The sequence below is a fragment of the Polypterus senegalus genome, chromosome 1 (genome assembly GCF_016835505.1).
Source record: "Polypterus senegalus isolate Bchr_013 chromosome 1, ASM1683550v1, whole genome shotgun sequence".
Taxonomy (NCBI): domain Eukaryota; kingdom Metazoa; phylum Chordata; class Cladistia; order Polypteriformes; family Polypteridae; genus Polypterus; species Polypterus senegalus.
In genome coordinates, this window is record NC_053154.1 from 197,055,117 (window position 1) to 197,076,411 (window position 21,295).

General features: G+C 38.9%; 2 protein-coding genes across 3 annotated transcripts in view; one reads left to right on the forward strand and one right to left on the reverse strand.

The window, feature by feature from the left end:
- psmd1 (proteasome 26S subunit, non-ATPase 1) overlaps positions 1-21,295 on the reverse strand; it is a 190,908-nt gene that overhangs the window by 81,260 nt on the left and 88,353 nt on the right. The gene's annotated exons all lie outside the window — the stretch shown is intronic.
- The window catches only part of htr2b (5-hydroxytryptamine (serotonin) receptor 2B, G protein-coupled), a 34,562-nt gene that overhangs the window by 10,071 nt on the left and 3,196 nt on the right, over positions 1-21,295 (forward strand). Inside the window, exon 2 of the mRNA XM_039766415.1 lies at positions 10,057-10,257. Coding sequence (XP_039622349.1) covers positions 10,057-10,257 — 201 coding nt within the window. The remainder of the gene's footprint in view (positions 1-10,056; positions 10,258-21,295) is intronic.

Consider the following 21,295-nt stretch of genomic DNA (forward strand, 5'->3'; position numbering starts at 1 on the left):
GTCTCTTTTTTTTTTTTTTTTAAACATTTTCAAATGGCATTGAGCTATTTGTAGCAATATTTTCCAGAATATTCAGCAGTTATGAGTTATTTTTGATGGCAAAAAATATCTTATTTTCATAGGTTCAGCTAATTTGAATTAAAACCCACCTTTTGTAAAGATATTGCGGAGTTTTAACAATATCCACCCATTTATAAATGTTCTATGTTGACTTGGATACAGGCGTCAGCCAACTAAATGTGAATGTAAATTTATCCAATGTCAGAGAAATCTAAACACAACAAAACAGTTAATTTAGGGAAAAAAGATTTGTGTGGTTATGAAGGGGGATTTGAGTGTTTTTTTTGTTTGATAATCTGGACAACCAACTGCAAACTCTACATCAGTGCTTCTAAGCCATTTTACTGTTTCAACCCACTTCTTCCTAATATAGTGTCTTTGTGGGCCTGGCAAATGAAGCATGATTGTCAAAGTGGTGGAGGGGTCATCCCCCTTGGTTAATCGAGTGTGAGTATTAGGACATGAAGTGGTGGCGTCCCCCTTGGTAAACCCGAGCATGATCGGCAGAGCAGGGAATCTGGTGGGAAGAAGTCCCCGTTGGTAATCATCACAATGTTGAATCGCCACTGTGACCACCTACCAATATAAATGATAGCAACTCGCAATCCCACCAGCCGTAGCTTGTGAACCAAAAGTGTGTTGCAATCCAGTGAGTGAGAAACACTGCAGGCTTTCCTTCACCTTGTGACAACAAAAGAATTTCTGATATGTTAAGTACCTTGATGTAACTGGTTACTTGGCAATATCATTTAATAAGGATATGCTTGTGATCGGTGATCAGACAATTTGCAAATATAATCAATAATGAAGATTTGGTTCTTGGGTTTACTTAAACAAATATCATGTAATGCAAGACCAATATATTTAAACTTTGTTAACATTCAATCATTTAGCCTAAAAAAACTTTAATGTTCACAGTTGTCAGTTAAAATAAATTGTGTAACTCAAACAAGTTGTACTGCGTTCACCTAATTCCTTTCACTGTGGTTAGAGTAATTAATTTGGCTATTATTAGGATAGCCACAATGACCCAAGTTTGAATTACTTAATTCACCACACAGGCAGAGTGGTGTAGTGGTTAAGGCTTTGGACTTCAAACCCTGAGGTTGTTGGTTCAAATCCTGGTACTGACACTGTGCGACCATGAGCAAGTTATTTGATCTGCCTGTGCTCCAATTGGAAAACCAAATGTAATCAACTGTACCATAAATATTGTAAGTTACCATGGATAAAGGTGTCAGACAAATAAATAAATGATTAATTTACATGGAATGCTTACACTTCCAGTAAATAGTTTTTGGTATTTTCTTTAAAATGCCATAGTAATGCATGTATTCATGTCAATATTACTTTGCCATTTTAATCAAAAGGATTTCAATCAAGAGAAGTGGTAAATAGCTATTTATATATTATTATTTAAGAGGTCACTTCATAAGAAGACAATGTTATACACTTACATTGCCTATAAAACATATTCACACCCTTGAAAGTCTTTAGATTTTATAGTTATACAATACAGTGATCCCTCGCTATATCGCGCTTCGACTTTCACGGCTTCACTCGATCACAGATTTTAAATGTAAGCATATCCAAATATATATCACAGATTTTTCGCTGGTTCGCGGATTTCTGCGGACAATGGGGTCTTTTAATTTATGGCACATGCTTCCTCATTTGGGTTGCCCAGTTGATTTCATGCAATGGACGCTATTGGCGGATGGCCGAGAAGCTACCCAATCAGAGCACGTATTATGTATTAAATGAAACTCCTCAATGATATACGATACGCTTCCTGCTCAGTGCTTCGCATACTTGAAAGCCTGAACAGCATGTATTGATTTTTGATTGTTTGCTTTTCTCGGTCTCTCTCACTCTCTCTGACATTCTCTGCTCTTGATGGAGGGGGTGTTCACATACTGGCCTAGAGGATACGGATGCTCCTCTAAAAAATGCTAAAAGACAACCTTCAGATTGCTCCCTTCCTTGCAGCTGCTTTGTCCGGCGGTGCTTCGCATACTTAAAAGCCCGAACAGCCCTACTGATTTTTGATCTCTCTCTCTCTCTGACATTCTCTGCTCCTGATGCACACTCCTTTGAAGAGGAAGATATGTTTGCATTCTTTTAATTGTGAGAATGAACAGTCATCTCTGTCTTGTCATGGAGCACAGTTTAAACTTTTGACTAAAGAGTGTTATTTCATGTCTATAGGGCTCTAATAATGTTAAAAAAAACGTATTTAGAACGTCGTAAACAGGTTTTCTATGCTCTAACTGCGAAAATATAAAATTTATAAATAAAGAATCCTACTTCGCGGAAATTAATTTATCACGGTAGAGTCTGAAATGGATTAACCGCGATAAACGAAGGTTTACTATATTGGATCACAATGGACTTACTTTGGATTTTTTTACACTCTCTAATGTCAAAAAGAAAACAGATCTCTGCAAATTGGCCTAAATTAATTACAAACAAAAAAAAATGATTTTTATATATATAATATATTAATTTAATTAATAACACACTTAAATCATCACTGGTGTAGCCAGTGGCTTTTAGAATCTACCTAATTAGTTAAATGGAGATAACTTGTCTGTAGTAAAGGGATTTCAATTGACTGTTGTATAATTTGTATCTAGAAGGTCCAACTTGTTAGGAGTCTGTATCATGGTCTAACTATCAGACTGAAGATAAAAGAACACTTCAAGCAACTATGTGAAAAACTGATTGCAAAGCACTAATCAAGGGATGGAGAAAAGGCAATGTAAACGTCAATAAATATCCCTTGGAGTGCAATTCAATCAGCAATTAAGAAATGGATAAAGTATGGAAGAGCTGTAAATCTGTTTAGAGAAGGCCATCTACAAAAACTAAGCAATCGTGAAATAAGAGGACTAACTGAAGGAATGCACAAAGAGACCTATGTTAACTTTGAAGAAGTTACAAGCTACAGCGAATGACATTGAGAGACTGGATACAACAACTGTTGCCAGTGTGATTTACCTGTTGTAGCTTTATGGAAGACTAGCAAACAGAAAGCCACAGTTTAAACAGCACATTACATCTTGGTTAGAGTTTGTCAGAAGGCACATAAGACTCTAAAATCAGATGGAAGATGGTCCTATTGTTCCAATGTGACCAAAATGATTTTTTTTTTGCCCATCAAACTAAACACTACATTTGGCAAATGCTAATCAATGCACATTAGCAAAAATACACAAGAAGCATGACATATGCTGTGGGGCTGGTTCCCTACAGCGGGCCCTGGAAGGCCTGTGAGGTTAGAGGGTAAAATTAATGCAACAAAATACAGGAAAAATCTAATGCGGTCCTCAAGAAACCTGCATCTTGGGAAAATATATGTTTTTCAACAAGTCAGCACTTCCAAGCATGAAGCCAAAGGTACTCAGGAATGGCTTAAAAACCCGGTTAACTTCCCAGGGTGACCAAATTGTAGTCTAGATCGAAATCCAATTCAGAATTTGCGACAGGATTTGAAAATAGTTGTTTACTCACAACCCACAACAAACCTGACTGAGCTTAAGCAGTTTTGCCAAGAACAACAGGGAAAAACTGCAGTGTCCAGATGTGAAAAAATGATACAGACCTGTCCACACAGACTCTAGGCTGCCAGTTGCATCCGTTAAATACTGACTTGAACAGTGTGAATACTTACACAATCAATTATTTTTGGTTTTATATTTTTAATTTAGATCACTTTGCAGACATCTGTCTTTACTTTGACCATAAAGAGTCTTTTTTGGTTGACAAGTGTCAAAAAGCCAAATTAAATGCACTGTGATTCAATACTGTAAAACAACAATATGTGAAAACCTCTATGGGGGTGAATACTTTTTATAGGCAATGTACATACATGCAACAACAACAACATTTATTTATATAGCACATTTTCATACAAACAGTAGCTCAAAGTGCATGCAAAGGTTTAAAACTTATTACTGTAGATCATTTTGAATTTGCACAAATAGTAATAGCATGGAACTCTGCTTGGTACAAGATATGTTCAGGTACACTCTTCAAACTAAAGTTGATATTCATTTAAGATGTAAATATTTCTCAATGATAAGGAAACAATTTTGCTGCAATTCACAATATAATCAGGCATAAGACAAAGGAAACGTGTTAGCAGGGTTAATTTGATTTAACCATAACAGTGGCTGTGAACTAGGAAGCTGCTAGAGTGATTAAAGAAAATTAACTCCTTGTTTTAGGCATTTCATGTGAATTATTTAAAATAAATTAACATGAGCATTGTTTCTCTGTTGATGTCTGCAACAGACCTCTTTTCACAACTAATTCAGAAAGTACTAATACTATCAACTGCTGTATTAGATATTACAGCAAATTCTGTGCATATGCAAACCATGCCCTAATGAATGGCCTTCTGTAATTTAATTATATACAGTAATCCCTCGCTATATCGCGCTTCGACTTTCGCAGCTTCACTCTATCGCGGATTTTAAATGTAAGCACATCTAAATATATGTCACGGATCTTTTGCTGGTTCGCCGCTTTCTGCAGACAATGGGTCTTTTAATTTATGGTACATGCTTCCTCAGTTTGTTTGCCCAGTTGATTTCACACAAGAGAAGCTATTGGCGGATGGCTTAGAAGTTACCCAATCAGAGCATGTATTACATATTAATTAAAACTCCTCAATGATATATGCTTCCCGCGCGGTGCTTGAGATTGTTTGCTTCTCTCTATCTTTCTCACTCTCTCTGCCTGACGGAGGGGGTGTGAGCAGAGGGGCTGTTTGCACAGAGGACACGGACGCTCCTCTACAAAATGCCGCTTTATCGCTTTGCTTCTGTATACTTAAAAGCACGTATTGATTTTTTGATTGTTTGCTTTTCTTAGCGAGCGCTCTCTCTGACATTCTCTGCTCCTGATAGCGCTCCTTTGAAGAGAAAGATATGTTTGCATTCTTTTAATTGTGAGAAAGAACTGTCATCTCTGTCTTGTAATAGAGCACAGTTTAAACGTTTGACTAAAGGGTGTTATTTCATGTCTAGAGGGCTCTAATAATGTTAACAGGGTGGGAGAGTTTATAAGGGCTTAAAATATCTAAAAATAACCATACAAACATATGGTTTCTACTTCGCGGATTTTCACCTATCACAGGGGGGTCTGGAACGCAACCCCCGCGATCGAGGAGGGATTACTGTATACTCATTCACATCATTGTAACAGCCTATTGAAAGTCAAGGTAAATACTGTTATATACTGTGCTACAATAAGATATTTTTACTTACAGTGGTGTGAAAAACTATTTGCCCCCTTCCTGATTTCTTATTCTTTTGCATGTTTGTCACACAACATGTTTCTGATCATCAAACACATTTAACCATTAGTCAAATATAACACAAGTAAACAAAACATGCAGTTTTTAAATGAAGGTTTTTATTATTTAGGGAGAAAAAAAAATCCAAACCTACATGTGTGAAAAAGTAATTGCCCCCTTGTTAAAAAAATAACCTAACTGTGGTGTATCACACCTGAGTTCAATTTCCGTAGCCACTCCCAGGCCTGATTACTGCCACACTGGGTTCAATCAAGAAATCACTTAAATAGGAGCTGCCTGACACAGAGAAGTAGACCAAAAGCACCTCAAAAGCTAGACATTATGCCAAGATCCAAAGAAATTCAGGAACAAATGAGAACAGAAGTAATTGAGATCTATCAGTCTGGTAAAGGTTATAAAGCCATTTCTAAAGCTTTGGGACTCCAGCGAACCACAGTGAGAGCCATTATCCACAAATGGCAAAAACATGGAACAGTGGTGAACCGTCCCAGGAGTGGCCGGCTGACCAAAATTACCCCAAGAGCGCAGAGACGACTCATCCGAGAGGTCACAAAAGACCCCAGGACAACGTCTAAAGAACTGCAGGCCTCACTTGCCTCAATTAAGGTCAGTGTTCATGACTCCACCATAAGAAAGAGACTGGGCAAAAACGGCCTGCATGGCAGATTTCCTAGACGCAAACCACTGTTAAGCAAAAAGAACATTAGGGCTCGTCTCAATTTTGCTAAGAAACATCTCAATGATTGCCAAGACTTTTGGGAAAATACCTTGTGGACTGATGAGACAAAAGTTGAACTTTTGGAAGGCAAATGTCCGTTACATCTGGCGTAAAAGGAACACAGCATTACAGAAAAAGAACATCATACCAACAGTAAAATATGGTGGTGGTAGTGTGATGGTCTGGGGTTGTTTTGCTGCTTCAGGACCTGGAAGGCTTGCTGTGATAGATGGAACCATGAATTCTACGGTCTACCAAAAAATCCTGAAGGAGAATGTCCGGCCATCTGTTCGTCAACTCAAACTGAAGCGATCTTGGGTGCTGCAACAGGACAATGACCCAAAACACACCAGCAAATCCACCTCTGAATGGCTGAAGAAAAACAAAAAGACGACTTTGGAGTGGCCTAGTCAAAGTCCTGACATGAATCCAATTGAGATGCTATGGCATGACCTTAAAAAGGCGGTTCATGCTAGAAAACCCTCAAATAAAGCTGAATTACAACAATTCTGCAAAGATGAGTGTGCCAAAATTCCTCCAGAGCGCTGTAAAAGACTCATTGCAAGTTATCGCAAACGCTTGATTGCACTTATTGCTGCCAAGGGTGGCCCAACCAGTTATTAGGTTCAGGGGGCAATTACTTTTTCACACAGGGCCATGTATGTAGGTTTGGATTTTTTTTTCTCCCTAAATAATAAAAACCATCATTTAAAAACTGCATTTTGTGTTTACTTGTGTTATATTTGACTAATGGTTAAATGTGTTTGATGATCAGAAACATTTTGTGTGACAAACATGCAAAAGAATAAGATATCAGGAAGGGGGCAAATAGTTTTTCACACCACTGTATTTATAACACTCCACCATGACTAAACACATACTGAAAGGCCAACAAAATCAAACATTGCATCTTGATCAGAGGATACAAGCTATGAATACAATGTATGGAACATAGCTAATATAAATAAAATCTTAAAAGGAACTTGTCCAGAATTGATAGTTGAAATTGAAGGTTCACTTTAATAATCTTAAAATAAGATGCTGAGAACATACATGAACATCTTGTTTTTAAACAAGAATAAATTGCTTTTCTAAATTTCTTGTGGAAACAAACGATGCAAGGACAGTATGGAAAATACTGGTGATGAATTTCCAGCTGCATGCTTAGAATAATCACTAGGTTTGAAGTGAATGTACCTTATGTTTTCTAAAGTACGTTACCACAACAAAGCTTATCCTGCCTCCAGGAACTAGAGGGCACCCAGACGTAGTGCTGGGCGGAATACCGGTTCATACCGAAAACCGTTTTTTATTTTTTTTATGATATGGATTTTTCTTATACCGCAACACCGGTTTAAATTGCCTAAACAACGTTCGGAACATGGCGCAACGGAAAACTGTTCAAGTGGGGACTTTTTTCACTGCTACACCGCTAAACACAGATTTGTTGCACTAGCGCTCTTTTTCACTGCTACACCACCAAATAGTGGGCGGTAGCATAGTATGCTGCATGGTGAAAATGGACAGAGAGCATTCCGAAAATGAACTAAAAGTAAAGTTGAACATGATGAACAGAAGAACTCACATCCGTCGCCTGGAGATAACTTTAGTTTTAAAAGGTCAGATGTGTAAATACTGTTTCTATACTACTGGATAATACTGCAAACCAAGTTGGTTTTATTTTTTTCGTTTTCAATACAGTGTAATATACCTGGGTACTGTGTAATAGTGTGACGACATGATGACTTTACTCTCGTAATTTGTCATTAAAGTAGACCATCGTAAACTAAACTTCATCGTAAAATGAATATTTAATTTACTAGATTTTCTCAAACCCCGTCATAAGTTATATAGCACATTAAATGCTTTGTGTTAAGTGATTTTTAAACTGACTTCTTCTTGCACTAAGGGGAGGCGCCGGCATCGATCGCCGCACAGAATACATTCACTTCATGATCTTCCTGCTCTCTGAACATTTAGAATGCTAAGATAAATACTTAATATAATTTTCATGGTGAAATGCATTAAAGCATGCATTAATCATATGGGGGTACGGCGGCGTGCCTGCCTTGCATTTGCATGTTTTTCTGGTGGGTTTACTCGGCGTGCTTCAGTTTTCTTTCAAAGTCATGTAGGATGTGGGGTTTTGTTGTGCTATATTGACCCTGCTAGTATATGTTTTGCTTGTATTCATCCTGCGATGTGTGGCGACTCATTCAGAGATGGGCGCAACTCTGAATGGATGGCATAATTAAGCATGTATAACGAAGATATTTTTTAAAGTTCTGAACACTCTGTGGGCTAAGTTTATAACTAGTTTTAATTTCACAAAGACGTTTATCATGTGGTGATTGGTTATGTGGTGAAAGAAAAAGGAAGGAAGGAAAAAGGAACTAGGGTTTTGGTACGTCAGATAGAGACAGCATGCATGCAATAAAGATAGCCCACTCAGAAGAACATGCATTGAATTCTGTGTTTGTGTCTCCGACCAGCAGATCAGAAACCCAATATTTGCACAATATTTAAGTTAAACCTGTGCGATAGCTATTCATACATCCAGTTTTTTGGATCCTTGTCACACCTGCCATAAAGTTCTCCACACTGAACATACACCTGGGGACCCCTTACTGCGTGGGAGCAGCACTACCGCCTCACTACCGTGCATGTGTAATACCTGCTTTAATGCATTTCATCATGAAAATTATATCAAGTATTTATCTTAGCATTCTAAATTTTCAGAAAGCAGGAATATCATGAAATGAATGGATTCTGTATGGTGATTGCTGTCTTCTCTTCGTGCGGAGGAAGTCAGTTTAAGAAGCGTAGTGATTAACCACTGGGTTGGGGAATGTAACACAAAGCTAATTAATGTGCTGCATTAATTTATGACGGGGTAAATTAAGTAATTGATTAAACATTGATTTTAGGAAGAAGTTTAGTTTACGACAGTCTACTTTAATTATGAAGTAAACTATGAGAATAAAGTGGAAATGTTGACTTTGTCCTCGACATATAGTTTGTTTTTTTCTTCCCAGTATAGCTTAGCTTGAAGCAAGGTCCATATTAATGTAGTTTGCCTAAATGATGGTTCAGTTGGTAAAGATGTCATCACCAAGTTGCACTTGTCTTATTTTATTTTAATTTGGTGAATACTGTGTAATGCACCTGGGCTTGAAGTAATAGTGCAACTATCAGTAATAATACTATTATTTATTTTATTGTTATTATTTATTAGTTTAAATATTATGCAGTTTAATGATGATAAAGTTGTTTAAAAAGTCACTTTAACGTGTCAGCGGACAGAGATTGTTAACATTAACAGAAAGTGTAGTTGGTTTACAAAAATATTTACTATTTATTCCTTTTCTAAGAGGTATTCGGTGCAATACAATTTTTGACAAGCACTTCCGGATATTTAACTAAGTCTAAATGTCTCTTTGTATGGTTGAAAATATGTTGTCAAAATTATAGTTTGTTTTTGCAAAATTTGTTCAATAAAAAGGTTCTATATTTTGACTGCATCTATCATGCAATGTGATACGTTCTCCATTAGTGCCACCCCCTTGAAAACTATCACTTTATGGGGCAATGCAAAACTGTATTAATACTTGTGTACACATTAAAATGGCTTTTTTTTGTACAATGTACAATACTCTTGACAGTGGAATAGGTTATTCTTAGCCAGTAATTGCAGTGGAAAATGTGGTTAACATCCACTCATGCATGGGGAAAAAAATACCGTTGAATACCGTGAAACCGGGATATTTTAGAAAAATACCGTGATATACTGTAGAATTTTGGTCATACCGCCCACCCATACCCAGACGTATAATGTTCTGTTTTAGGTGAATGGGACGGGACAAGAAAGGAAAAAAGAAATAAAGCTAGTAATATTTTCTTAGGAAGTCCAAGTATGCTTTAATAAAGGCGATGTCTATTTTTTTCCTTCATCTAGATACACAATGGCCCCTTCCCCTTTCACTTTGTCCAATCTGGATATTCCTGGATGTTCTCTTCTCCACAGCCTCCATCATGCACCTTTGTGCCATCTCTCTGGACCGCTACATTGCCATCAAAAAGCCCATTCAACACAGCCAGTTCAACTCTCGAGCAAAAGCTATATGCAAGATTTCAGTGGTATGGCTTATTTCTATAGGTAAGAGAGGTCCAGTTTTATTTTGTCCCATTTTCTATTTCAGCATTTCTAGAATGCAGCATGTATAAGTTTTCTTTCTGTACTATGTATACTGGTATACAGCCATGTTCACAAAACGACAAACGTTAATACACAGGGAAATTTCAAATTAGGTATTGCATTTCATGTCTGTTATAAGAAGCCACAACATACTGAATGATATACTTCTAAATCTGTCAGCAGCTGGAGGTTATTTTCTTAAATAAAAAGCTAAAAACAAAATGTGCCCTAGTGTTAATGTGAGAATGCCTGAAGACTTATAATGTTTATATTTTGTAACAAAAGACAAATAAAAGAATAAAAAAAAACACAAACACAATCTTGCATTAAGTATGTACACCTGCACTTTAGGTCTTCCCACACACACGCTCTCTCATTAGCCTCTTATTGCTAATAATTTTTAAAATTAGCACTAATTAAATGGTGACTTCAGGGTACCGTCATTTATAATACAGGTAGTTAACTACAAGGCAAAAAATATGTGGAAGCTAGCAAGTTACTTGGATCACTTTGATAAACTAATCTAATCTAAAATGTGTTACCAGGGTGATCCAAGTAATTATAGGCAAGCAAGTTTAATACACATCAAAGGTAAATTAATGAAATGAAACTATTAAGGAAAAGATTAAGCATTCTGTGGCAAGAGCAGGTGTATTAGCGAACAGTCAAGGAAAGATTGCTGTTCACTAACATGCTGTAATTCTCCAAGGAGACAACAAAAGCAAATGATAAGAAAGGTGCATATGCTATTACTTATCTTAATGTTTTTGAATGTTTTGATAAAGTCTCATATGAGAGGTTATGGATAAACTAAAAGAAGGGGGAATTCAAGGTGCAGTGTGTAGTTGGATACAAAATTGTCTAGGAACACTAAGAACAAAGCGGTTATTGAGAGAGGAACTTTTCAGAATACACTGATGTTAAAAATATTATCCCTTAATAATGAGTGTTGGGACCGATGATCTTTAAATAAATATAAACAGTCTATAGAATAATATAAGTAACTAGCCAACCCGCAGCGTACCATACGCCGCATAATCAAGCCAATTTTTTAATGATTTTTAAGCACAGGGAGAAAATTAACATTTGAAAAATCGGTAATGTAATAAATCAGCAAGAAATGCAACATTATAACAATGCACGGAACGAACCAACACACAATCGTCCATGACTGAAAACTGGCGGACCAATCTTGGTGATGTGAGCGAAGGAAATGTAGACGCGCGCCTTCTGTTCTGACAGATGCGTCAACGATGTATTGCTGGAAGAGTTTACCACTGGAATGCAAGACACTAAATGAAGATCTCATGGCAAGCCTGAAAGCATAAAATTGGAGCTGTGTGACTCGCGTTCTTTTCGCAGTTCGCTTTTACTCAACATGGGTTAATTGTATGTGCCAGCCCGGATCTCCGAAAGGGAATAGCAGTGGAAAAACCATCACAGTTCATATTGAGAACAGAGATACGCTTGCAAGCATCTCCCCTTGGATATATGCAAATGTCGCGTTGTGCAGGAAGTTCCCCGTCTTCACCTACAAAGCAGCAACATCAGTTTGACAGGACGGGCGTTATACCTTCTCATATCCAGACCTGGATTTTCCATGAACACCATTCGTACAGCAGTAACAGAGTAACCGTGAGTGATAATGTCATGCATTTGCATGTAAGACTTTGCGAAGGGATTAACATGGCGTATCATGTTGTCTAGTTGAAGCAACAAAATGTCACTGCAAGCGCTATTACATTCCTTTTGCAAACGTTGACTGGTAGCCTCAGCAGAATCGAAGATATATAGGTGACCGTATTGTGGTGACGTGTCAGGATTGTTATATAAAGGAGAGACCTGGTGATAAATTTGACCGTGAATTCTGAAAGCATACGGTCCTTGTCCAGATGGTTGAGCGATGTGTGCGCCCATTGACGCGAAAGCTAAAGCAGAGTTGTATTCCCTGATATGATCACAGTAATTTCGGGACAGCGGGTTCTTGCCGGTCAAGAGGTCTTCCAATAAAAGAGGGGGCTTGGATAGCGGTGGCAAAGACACCTTGCCGGCATGACAACACTTAGTGTAATGTCCAGATTTGTTGACCACTGCTGGCCAATGAAGAGCATTGCAAGAAGCACATAGTGTGGTAGGTAGGTAGGCCAATGTTATGTTCTTGGACGAGAAAGGCTGCAGAAAAGTGAATGCGATGTTTGTACATGAAGGGAATTGGAATAAGTTGCTTCGAAGCATTGCTAGCAATGTTCACATTGCATAATTCGTTCTGTGGAGTGTGTTTTAAATTCATGTTGAGAAATCTCTGCACTCGGAACGTTTTTGAACAAATCGTGCATTCAAAGATCTTATTGGAATGCGTTCGTTCAGTGGAGTGGGTGTGTAAATGTGCTTTGAGATATTTCTGGCGTGTGAAGGTTTTTGGAGCAGTGTTTACACTGAAAAGAATTCATCAGGGAATGTGTTTTGAGATGGTTAGTAAGGTATCTGCATGCGTGAAAGTGCTTGTCGCAAATTTTGCATACAAATCTTTGTGTTGAATGGATCTGCATATGGTTGTGGAGATCCATCTCACCTGTGAAGTCCTAGTTACAAAATGTGCAATTGAATGTGAGAGTGGAATGAGTTCGTAAGTGTTTTTTGAGAGCGCGAGTTGTCTCGAAGCATTGTTGGCAATGTTCACATTGCATCATTCGGTTAGTGTTGTGTTTTTTCAAATGTGCGTTCAGATATCTATGCACTCTAAAGCTTTTGGAACAAAAGGTGCATTGAAAGTCCTGTGTGGAATGCGTGTGTTCAGGGGAGGGTGTCTTTAAATGTTTTTCAGGAAGAGGAGAGTGGGCAGGTGACGTCACATTAATGTGACGAGCAAGTGGGTGTACACGCTGTGTGCACATACCGACAGAGTCAAAAGATGTCACCAGAAGGTTATCACATGGGTATTTGAGAGGCATGAGAACCTCGTAATGCCCATGATCCAAAGGACTGCTAAAGAGCAGGTATATGAAGAGACGCTGGGCCGGATTGTAAACTCGAGGAAAGGCATGAGGACGTTCTTGGAAGTAAATGCTGATAGTAGCTGGAAGGATTTGGGACATTGCTACAATTTCTACCTTGCCACCATAGACTTCGGACATATTCATGTAATCAGCGTATTGTTGAGCAGACTGTATAACAATGCATCTTAGACTAAGAACAACGGACACCACGTCACCGAAGTTATCCCAATGTTGGCAAACAAAGGTAACAGCCATGTTACGAAGCTTGAGAGCAACAGTTTCGTCAATGACATTTCTCCAAAAAAACCCGACTGACAGAAACAAACAGTTACCTGAAGCAGGAATTTCTGTAACATTGAAAGAAGTGTTGTTTCCATGAAATACATTTGAAGCGGTAGCCATGGAGGGCAAAAGAATAGTCAACGTGGCTCACAGCTGGGTTTGGACCGCAGCACAGACCAAAGTGAGTGAGTATGTGTTTGATGAGCTGTTTGATTTGGCAGGCAGTGGTCTGAGGTGCGTTCCTGAGCACGTGGAAGGAGGGGTAGAGTTTCTGGGCGGGGCTTCGTTGTTCCTTTCGCATGGTTTTTTATGGTGGACGCGGTCAGGTGTCGAAACCGAAAAGAATAATGAAAAGTTAACATGGCTCAGACGTGCATGTGGACTCCTAGCACAGACGAAAGGGGCTAACTGGGTGGTTGTTGAGTTTTTGCGTCCGGGCACATAGGCAGGCAGTGTGAATGCCTAGAGAGCAAGGGTAGAAGCGAGCCAGTGAAAAAGGAGTGTTAGTGGGCAGGGAAACGTCTTCCGTATTTCTGCCGGAGCATCAAAAAAGAAGCATCTTTGTCGCTGATGCGAATTGCTGTATGTAGCGTGTAAAACAGTTTGCTATAGTGCACGTGGTTGGGCGTCGTAACCAAAAACTCGTTTTTTAAAGATTGCTTACTTCATTGTGATTTAACCTCAGTTGTAAAGGATTGTTTTAAAGATCCCATGGGATACCCCTCGCAAACCGTTTTACACGCTGCATATGGCGATTTACCTGCCCGAGAAACATGCCTCTATGAACAGTCAAAGTGCAGGTGCAGGTGCATGTGGCCTCTACGACCGACGAATATAAATGACGCCGTTTCTTCTGTGTCGTCGCGTCCGAGTTGGTGGGCGTGGCTCCTTCCTGCGTGCGCCATCGGTGTCTTACTTGTCGGCGGCTCAGTGAATCCACGCCCCTTCCGGCGTGCTTTCCATGGTTGTCTTGCATTAGTGAATTATATATATAGATAAGGTGATCAAGTCTGCAGAGGAACCAAACTAGTTGCGACAGAAGATATTGTAAAGGGACACGAAAAGATTTGTGACAGGTAAAATATAACAAGAGTAAAAATGTTAGAATTGAATACAAAATGAGAAGCTCAAATCTACACCTTATAAAAAGGATTTAGTAGACACAGTGGACTTATCACTACCTATACCCAGAAAGTGTACAGAAGTCATTAAAAATGTCAGGCAACATAATAAGATGTGTAGAGTACAAGTTGAAGCAGGTGAAACACTATATAACAGTCTTGTTAGTCCTAATATGATCTACTGTTTACAGTTGTTTTTCTCCATGTTTCACACAAAACATAGTAACACTCAGAAAGTCCAGAAGAGTAACTAGGCGGACTCTAAAGCTATGAAGAAAGACATTTTCAGTATAAGCAAACAGAGATTACAGGGTTACATAACTGAACTGTTTAAAATTATGAAGGGATATTAGTACATAGGATCCCAGCAGTTACTTTGAAATAAATTCTTCAACAAGAATACAGAGACAAATAGAAACTTGAGACCAAAGTTTAACCAAACATTAGGAAGTTTTTTTTTCACACAGATAACCACAGGCAAATGCAATAAATTTCCTGAAAGTGTGGTAGACAGTAAGACTTTAGGGACCATTATGATGTTATTTATCACTAGGGAGCTTCGCTCGCCAATACCCACCGACCCGAAACCCCCAAAAGGCCTACATTAAGTGCCAGCCACTTCTTGTCTCTGCTGCTCACATATGTGGATTTCAATTTCACCAAACAATAAATCTTTTAATTCTCGCAGATACGCATCTATATTGGGAATAAACACTACTTTTCCCTGATGGCAACATGAATTAGACAATCTACAAGTCTCCAACTTTAATTTAAAAGCTGAACAATATATTCAATCTCTTTTTGCTGTTCCGTTATTTCACCGAGTAATAATTTTGATTTTTTTGCACTAATGTGATCTTTACTATGAATTTTTGAGACTTTTGAATTTTAGTACTTTAATTTTCTCTAACCTGCTCTGCATGTGTATCGCGCTAACATTTTTAAATTCTTTACGACATTCTACTTTGACATCTACTCTTTGTCTTTTATTTCCGGCCGTGGTTAAATCTCTTGGGACAAAGACTTGTCTCACGGGACGTGAAAATATCTCTCTGAAAAAGTCATGTCTCATCCCAGGATTTTTTTATTATAATAGAGTGATATTATTTTGGACAAATTAAGTGGGCAGGATTGGTAAGCTTAATGAGATGACTTAACTCTTCTCATGAAAATTGTTCAAACATAGCACTATCAGGAGATTAAAAACAAATCTAAGTAAAATAAAAGGCTTCCATTTATATGACAATCTATGTAGAATTTGAGTATTCTTTGTCTTCCCTTTCATCATGTTCAAATGGTAGGAAAACTGAGTTCCCACACAAGTGCAGTGTATTTTTTATGCATACATACATACACACTGTGTGTGTATGTATATATATATATATATATATATATATATATATATATATATATATATATATATATATATATATATATATATATATATATATATATATAAACTGCTCAAAAAAATTAAAGGAACACTTTGAAAACACATCAGATCTCAATGGTAAAAAGACTATGGGTAATGTGTTATGAACGAAAGGATGCCACATCGTTTGATGGAAATGAAAATGATCAACCTACAGAGCCCTGAATTCAAAGATGCCCCAAAAATCAGAGTAAAAAAATTATGTGGCAGGCTAGTTCATTTTGACAAAATTTAATTGCAGCAACTCAAAATTTATGCAGCACTTTGTATGGCCCCTGTGTTCTTGTATACATGCCTGACAACATCGGTGCATGCTTCTAATGAGATGACAGATGGTGTTGTGGGGGATCTCCTCCCAGATCTGGACCAGGGCATCACTGAGCTCCTGGACAGTCTGAGGTGCAACCTGGTGGCATTGGATGGACCAAAACATACTGTCCCAGAGGTGTTCTATTGGATTTAGGTCAGGAAAGTGTGGTGGCCAGTCAAAAGTATCAATTCCTTTATCCTCCAGGAACTGCCTGCATACTCTCACCACATGAGGCCAGGAATTGTCGCGCACCAGGAGCCACTGTGCCAGCATAGGGTCTGACAATGGGTCCAAGGATTTCATCCTGATACCTAATGGCAGCCAAGGTGCCTTTGTCAAGCCTGTAGCGGTCTGTGTGACCCTCTAAGGATATGCCTCCCCAGACAATCATTAACCCACCACCAAACTGTTCATGCTGAATGATGTTACAGGCAGCATAATGTTCTCCATGGCTTCTCCAGACCCTTTCACTTCTGTCACATGCTCAGGGTGAACCTGCTCTCATCTGTAAAAAGCACAGGGCACCAGTGGTGCATCTGCCAATTCTGGTATTCTATGGCGAATGCCAATCGAGCTGCATGCTGCTGGGCAGTGAGTTCAGGGCCCATTAGAGGACATGGGGCCCTTGGGTCACCCTCATGAAGTCTTTCTGGTTGTTTGGTCAGAGACATTCACACCAGTGGCCTGCTGGAGGTCATTTTGTAGGGCTCTGGCAGTGTTCATCCTGTTCCTCCTTGCCCAAAGGAGCAGATACTGGTCCTGCTGATGGGTTATGGACCTTCTATGGCCCTCTCCAGCTCTCCTAGAGTAACTGCTTGTCTCCTCCATGCCCTTGAGACTGTGCAGGGAGACACAGCAGACCTTCTGGCAATGACACGTATTGATGTGCCATCCTGGAGAAGTTGGACTACCTGTGCAACCTCTGTAAGGTCCAGGTATCGCCTCATGCTACCAGTAGTGACACTGACTGTCGCCAAATGCAAAACTAGTGAAGAAACAGTCAGAAAAGATGAGGAGGGAAAAATGTCAGTGGCCTCCACCTGTTAAACCATTCCTGTTTTGGGGGTCATCTCATTGTTGCCCCTCTAGTGCATCTGTTGTTAATTTCATTAACACCACAGCAGCTGAAACTGATTAACCACCCCCTCAGCTACTTAACTGACCAGATTAATATCCCATAAGTTTCATTGACTTTATGGTATACTCTGATTAAAAAGTTTTCCTTTAATTCTTTTGAGCAGTATATATATATATATATATATATATATATATATATAAGCTGCCCCCTGTGGCTCTGCCCACTTAGTAGAGAAACAGGACAAAACAAAAATCAATCAACAAGTTAAGTAGAGGCAAGCTGTGCCCTCATACACAGCAAGAGGTAGAGCAACTTGAACTGAGGCTGGAGCGTGAAGGCAGACTCTGCCTCGGATTAGCACAAATAAATCGTAAGCAAACTATGCCACTTGAGCTAATCTGTTAAGTTTTTCTTGTGTGAAAGGCGGACAGACATACAGACAGATGTTGGACTTTATATATATTTATATACTAACAAAATACACTCGCTTCGCAGCGGTGAAGTACTGCCTTAAAATTTTTATTAAGAAGAAAAGTAAACCTTTTTAAACTGAGGGAAAATATACCAATAATTATTAGTTAAGGAGCTTACTCTTGAGCATGCAACGTACAGTTGGCCATGTGAAAAGCAATCTTGCCTCAAATCTCACAGCTTGAATTGCTGCCGTCATAATCGGTTTGAGTTTCATGGTTTGTTTCAATTCTGTTAGTATTTGCAGGACTTATTGTGTTGAAGTGACACTGGGCATCTGTCAAGCGTTGTAAGCATATAACCGGTTTCATCGATAACTTCGCATCCAGCTTTTGAGAGTTTAAACATTCGTAAACATCAAAGTGTCCACTACTCAAATCGTCACCTGTGAATCTAAGATGTTTAAGAGGCATTGGCGGTTGTCCAAAGGTGTAAAATATTTGGACATTTCGGTACACTTGAAAGTGACAACCGAACAATTCAGCGGAAGTCATCAACTCACATGCAGAACCATAGGTGAAGGGCTTAAGCATTTCACTCTTATAGTGCTCTAGTGTAGTATAATTATCTCCTGCACCGTCATCAGTCCACACCTTGAACCTGTCCCAGTCATTCAATACATAAGACACAATGTTCCTCCGGATATCAAGAGTGAGCCTGAAATGGCCATGCAATATGTAACACAGAGAATGGAAAAGGCAGGCACCATCTCCGGGCATGGAAACCACTCAGTAAGTGACAGTTCTTTGATCGATGGTGATCACCTCGACAGACATGTTAATAGGGGTACAGTTGGAACAATAAAGGAAATGGGTACCTGAACAATGTAAACAAAGTCTAAAATACCTATACAATAACTATAATCGTAATAAACGAACAACAAAATAGCGGAGAAGCCGTGGATTAAATAAAAAGGCTGCAGTTATCAGCAGGGAGACGTGAATACCGTGGTGAAGCAAGGAAGGGAATGAAGAGACCAGAGCGACGGATGGCCTTATATAGGCAGGCAGCCAACAATGTGGGAGGCGTGGGGATTGGGGACCCAATGCCGCCTCACACGGCGACCGAGCTGCAGGCTATGGATGTACAGGTATATATGTACGCAAGTAGGATTCAGTTAGCGCTGGGAACCCGCATACCAAATTTCTTGAAGATGGGCCCATAGGTAACAAAGACCGTTGGAAAGTTCAATATGGCAGCCGACAGTGGCGTCATACCACCGATAAAAGTACGTACATCGGTTTCGGTTAGCGCAGGGAAGTCACCTACCAAATTTCGTGAAGATGGGGCCATAAATAAGAAAGTTTAACATGGCGGACGTTGTTGACCGTTACGCGTAGAATTTCTAAATGAAACCTGCTTAACTTTTGTAAGTAAGCTGTAAGGAATGAGCCTGCCAAATTTCAGCCTTCTACCTACACGGGAAGTTGGAGGATTAGTGATGAATGAGTCAGTGAGGGCAATAAAGACCGTTGGAAAGTTCAATATGGCGTCCGACAGTGGCATCATACCATCGAAATAAGTACGTACATCGGTTTTGGCTAACGCAGGGAAGCCGCCTACCAAATTTCGTGAAGATGGGGCCATAAATAAGAAAGTTTAACATGGCGGACGTTGTTGACCGTGTTATGCGTTATGACCGTTACGCATAGAATTTCAAAATGAAACCTGCTTAACGTCTGTAAGTAACCTGTAAGGAATGAGCCTGCCAAATTTCAGCCTTCCGCCAACACGGGTAGTTGGAGAATCAGTGATGAGTGAGTGAGTCCGTGAGGGCTTTGCCTTTTATTAGTATACTGGCAAAATACCCGCACTTCGCAGCGGAGAAATAGAGCGTTAAAGAAGTTATGAAAAAGAAAAGGAAACATTTTAAAAATAACGTAACATGATTGTCAATGTAATTGTTTTGTCACTGTTATGAGTGTTGCTGTCATCAAGGATTTGATTATCATTATTTCTTTCAATCAGGTTCGTATTTGGAGGATGTGTTGTGTACACTCTGTGTTTGTCAACCGTTGTAAAGATAACAGGTTTCATTCATCAAAGTGCTCACTACCCAAATCGGTACTCAGTGAAAAAAGCACACGGTGAAAAAAAGTCAATGTCCAGCTAAAGGAAGACAGTGCAAACGAAGATGAGATGGTCAGGAATAGAATAGTGTTTGGCACAAACTCAGCGAATGTGCAAGAGAAACTTTTAAGTGCCGGGTCTGAGCTAACATTAAATAAAGCCATGGACATCACAAGATCGCACGAGATAGCACAACCACAGCTGAGAACCTTCGATGTATGTACTCTAAGCGGCTCACGTGAACCGACTGTGAACGCAGTACGCACACAAAAAGCAAGAGCTCCAAAGAGCGCTGAACAAAAAACACATTACAAAATTGAGAAGGCAGCAAAAGATTATGAAGCGTGTGACGCATACAAGCATATTCATAAGTGCAGGTACTGCGGAAGCACACAGTGGAAAAAGTCAGTGTCCAGCTAAAGGAAGACAGTGTAAAAAATGTGGTAAACTGAAACACTGAATGGGAAAGGTAAACCTGTGCATGCAGTGTGTGATGTCTCAGATAAAGAGGAAGACAAGCTGTTTATTGATGCAGTAAGAAAGGAACAATCGTCTGAATCTGAACAAGCCTTTGTAGACATATCAATAGGAAAGCAAGTTATAAAGCTTAAGTTTAAATTAATTAAGTTCATAGACACGCTGCCACTAAATATTTGCAAGCAAATCCACAACTTAATACCAGGAATGCCTGTTAAACATCTTAGATTCACGAATACCGATTTGGGTAGTAAACACTTCGATGAATGAAACCTGTTATCTTTACAACGGTTGACAAACACGGAATATAACTTGAACACAACACATCCTCCAAATACGAACCTGATTGAAAGAAATAATGATAATCAAATCCTTGATGACAGCAACACTCATGACAGTGACAAAACAATTACACTGACAATCATGTTATGTTATTTTTAAAATGTTTCCTTTACTTTTTCATAACTTCTTCTCCCCCTGCAAAGCGCGGGTATTTTGCTAGTATATATATATATATATATATATATATATATATATATATATATATAAAATATAAATATATATATATATAATATATATAAATAAATAAAAATATGATTAGCTAAATCATGCAACAGTCTCATGTGACATTTTTAAGTGATGTTTTCATGCAACACTCATTTTTCTCAAAATCATACATCATATAGTAAAGTTGTGTGTTAGGATTCGACGAATAAAGCCGATATACTGGCACACGCTTACAAATTGTAAAACTCCATAAAT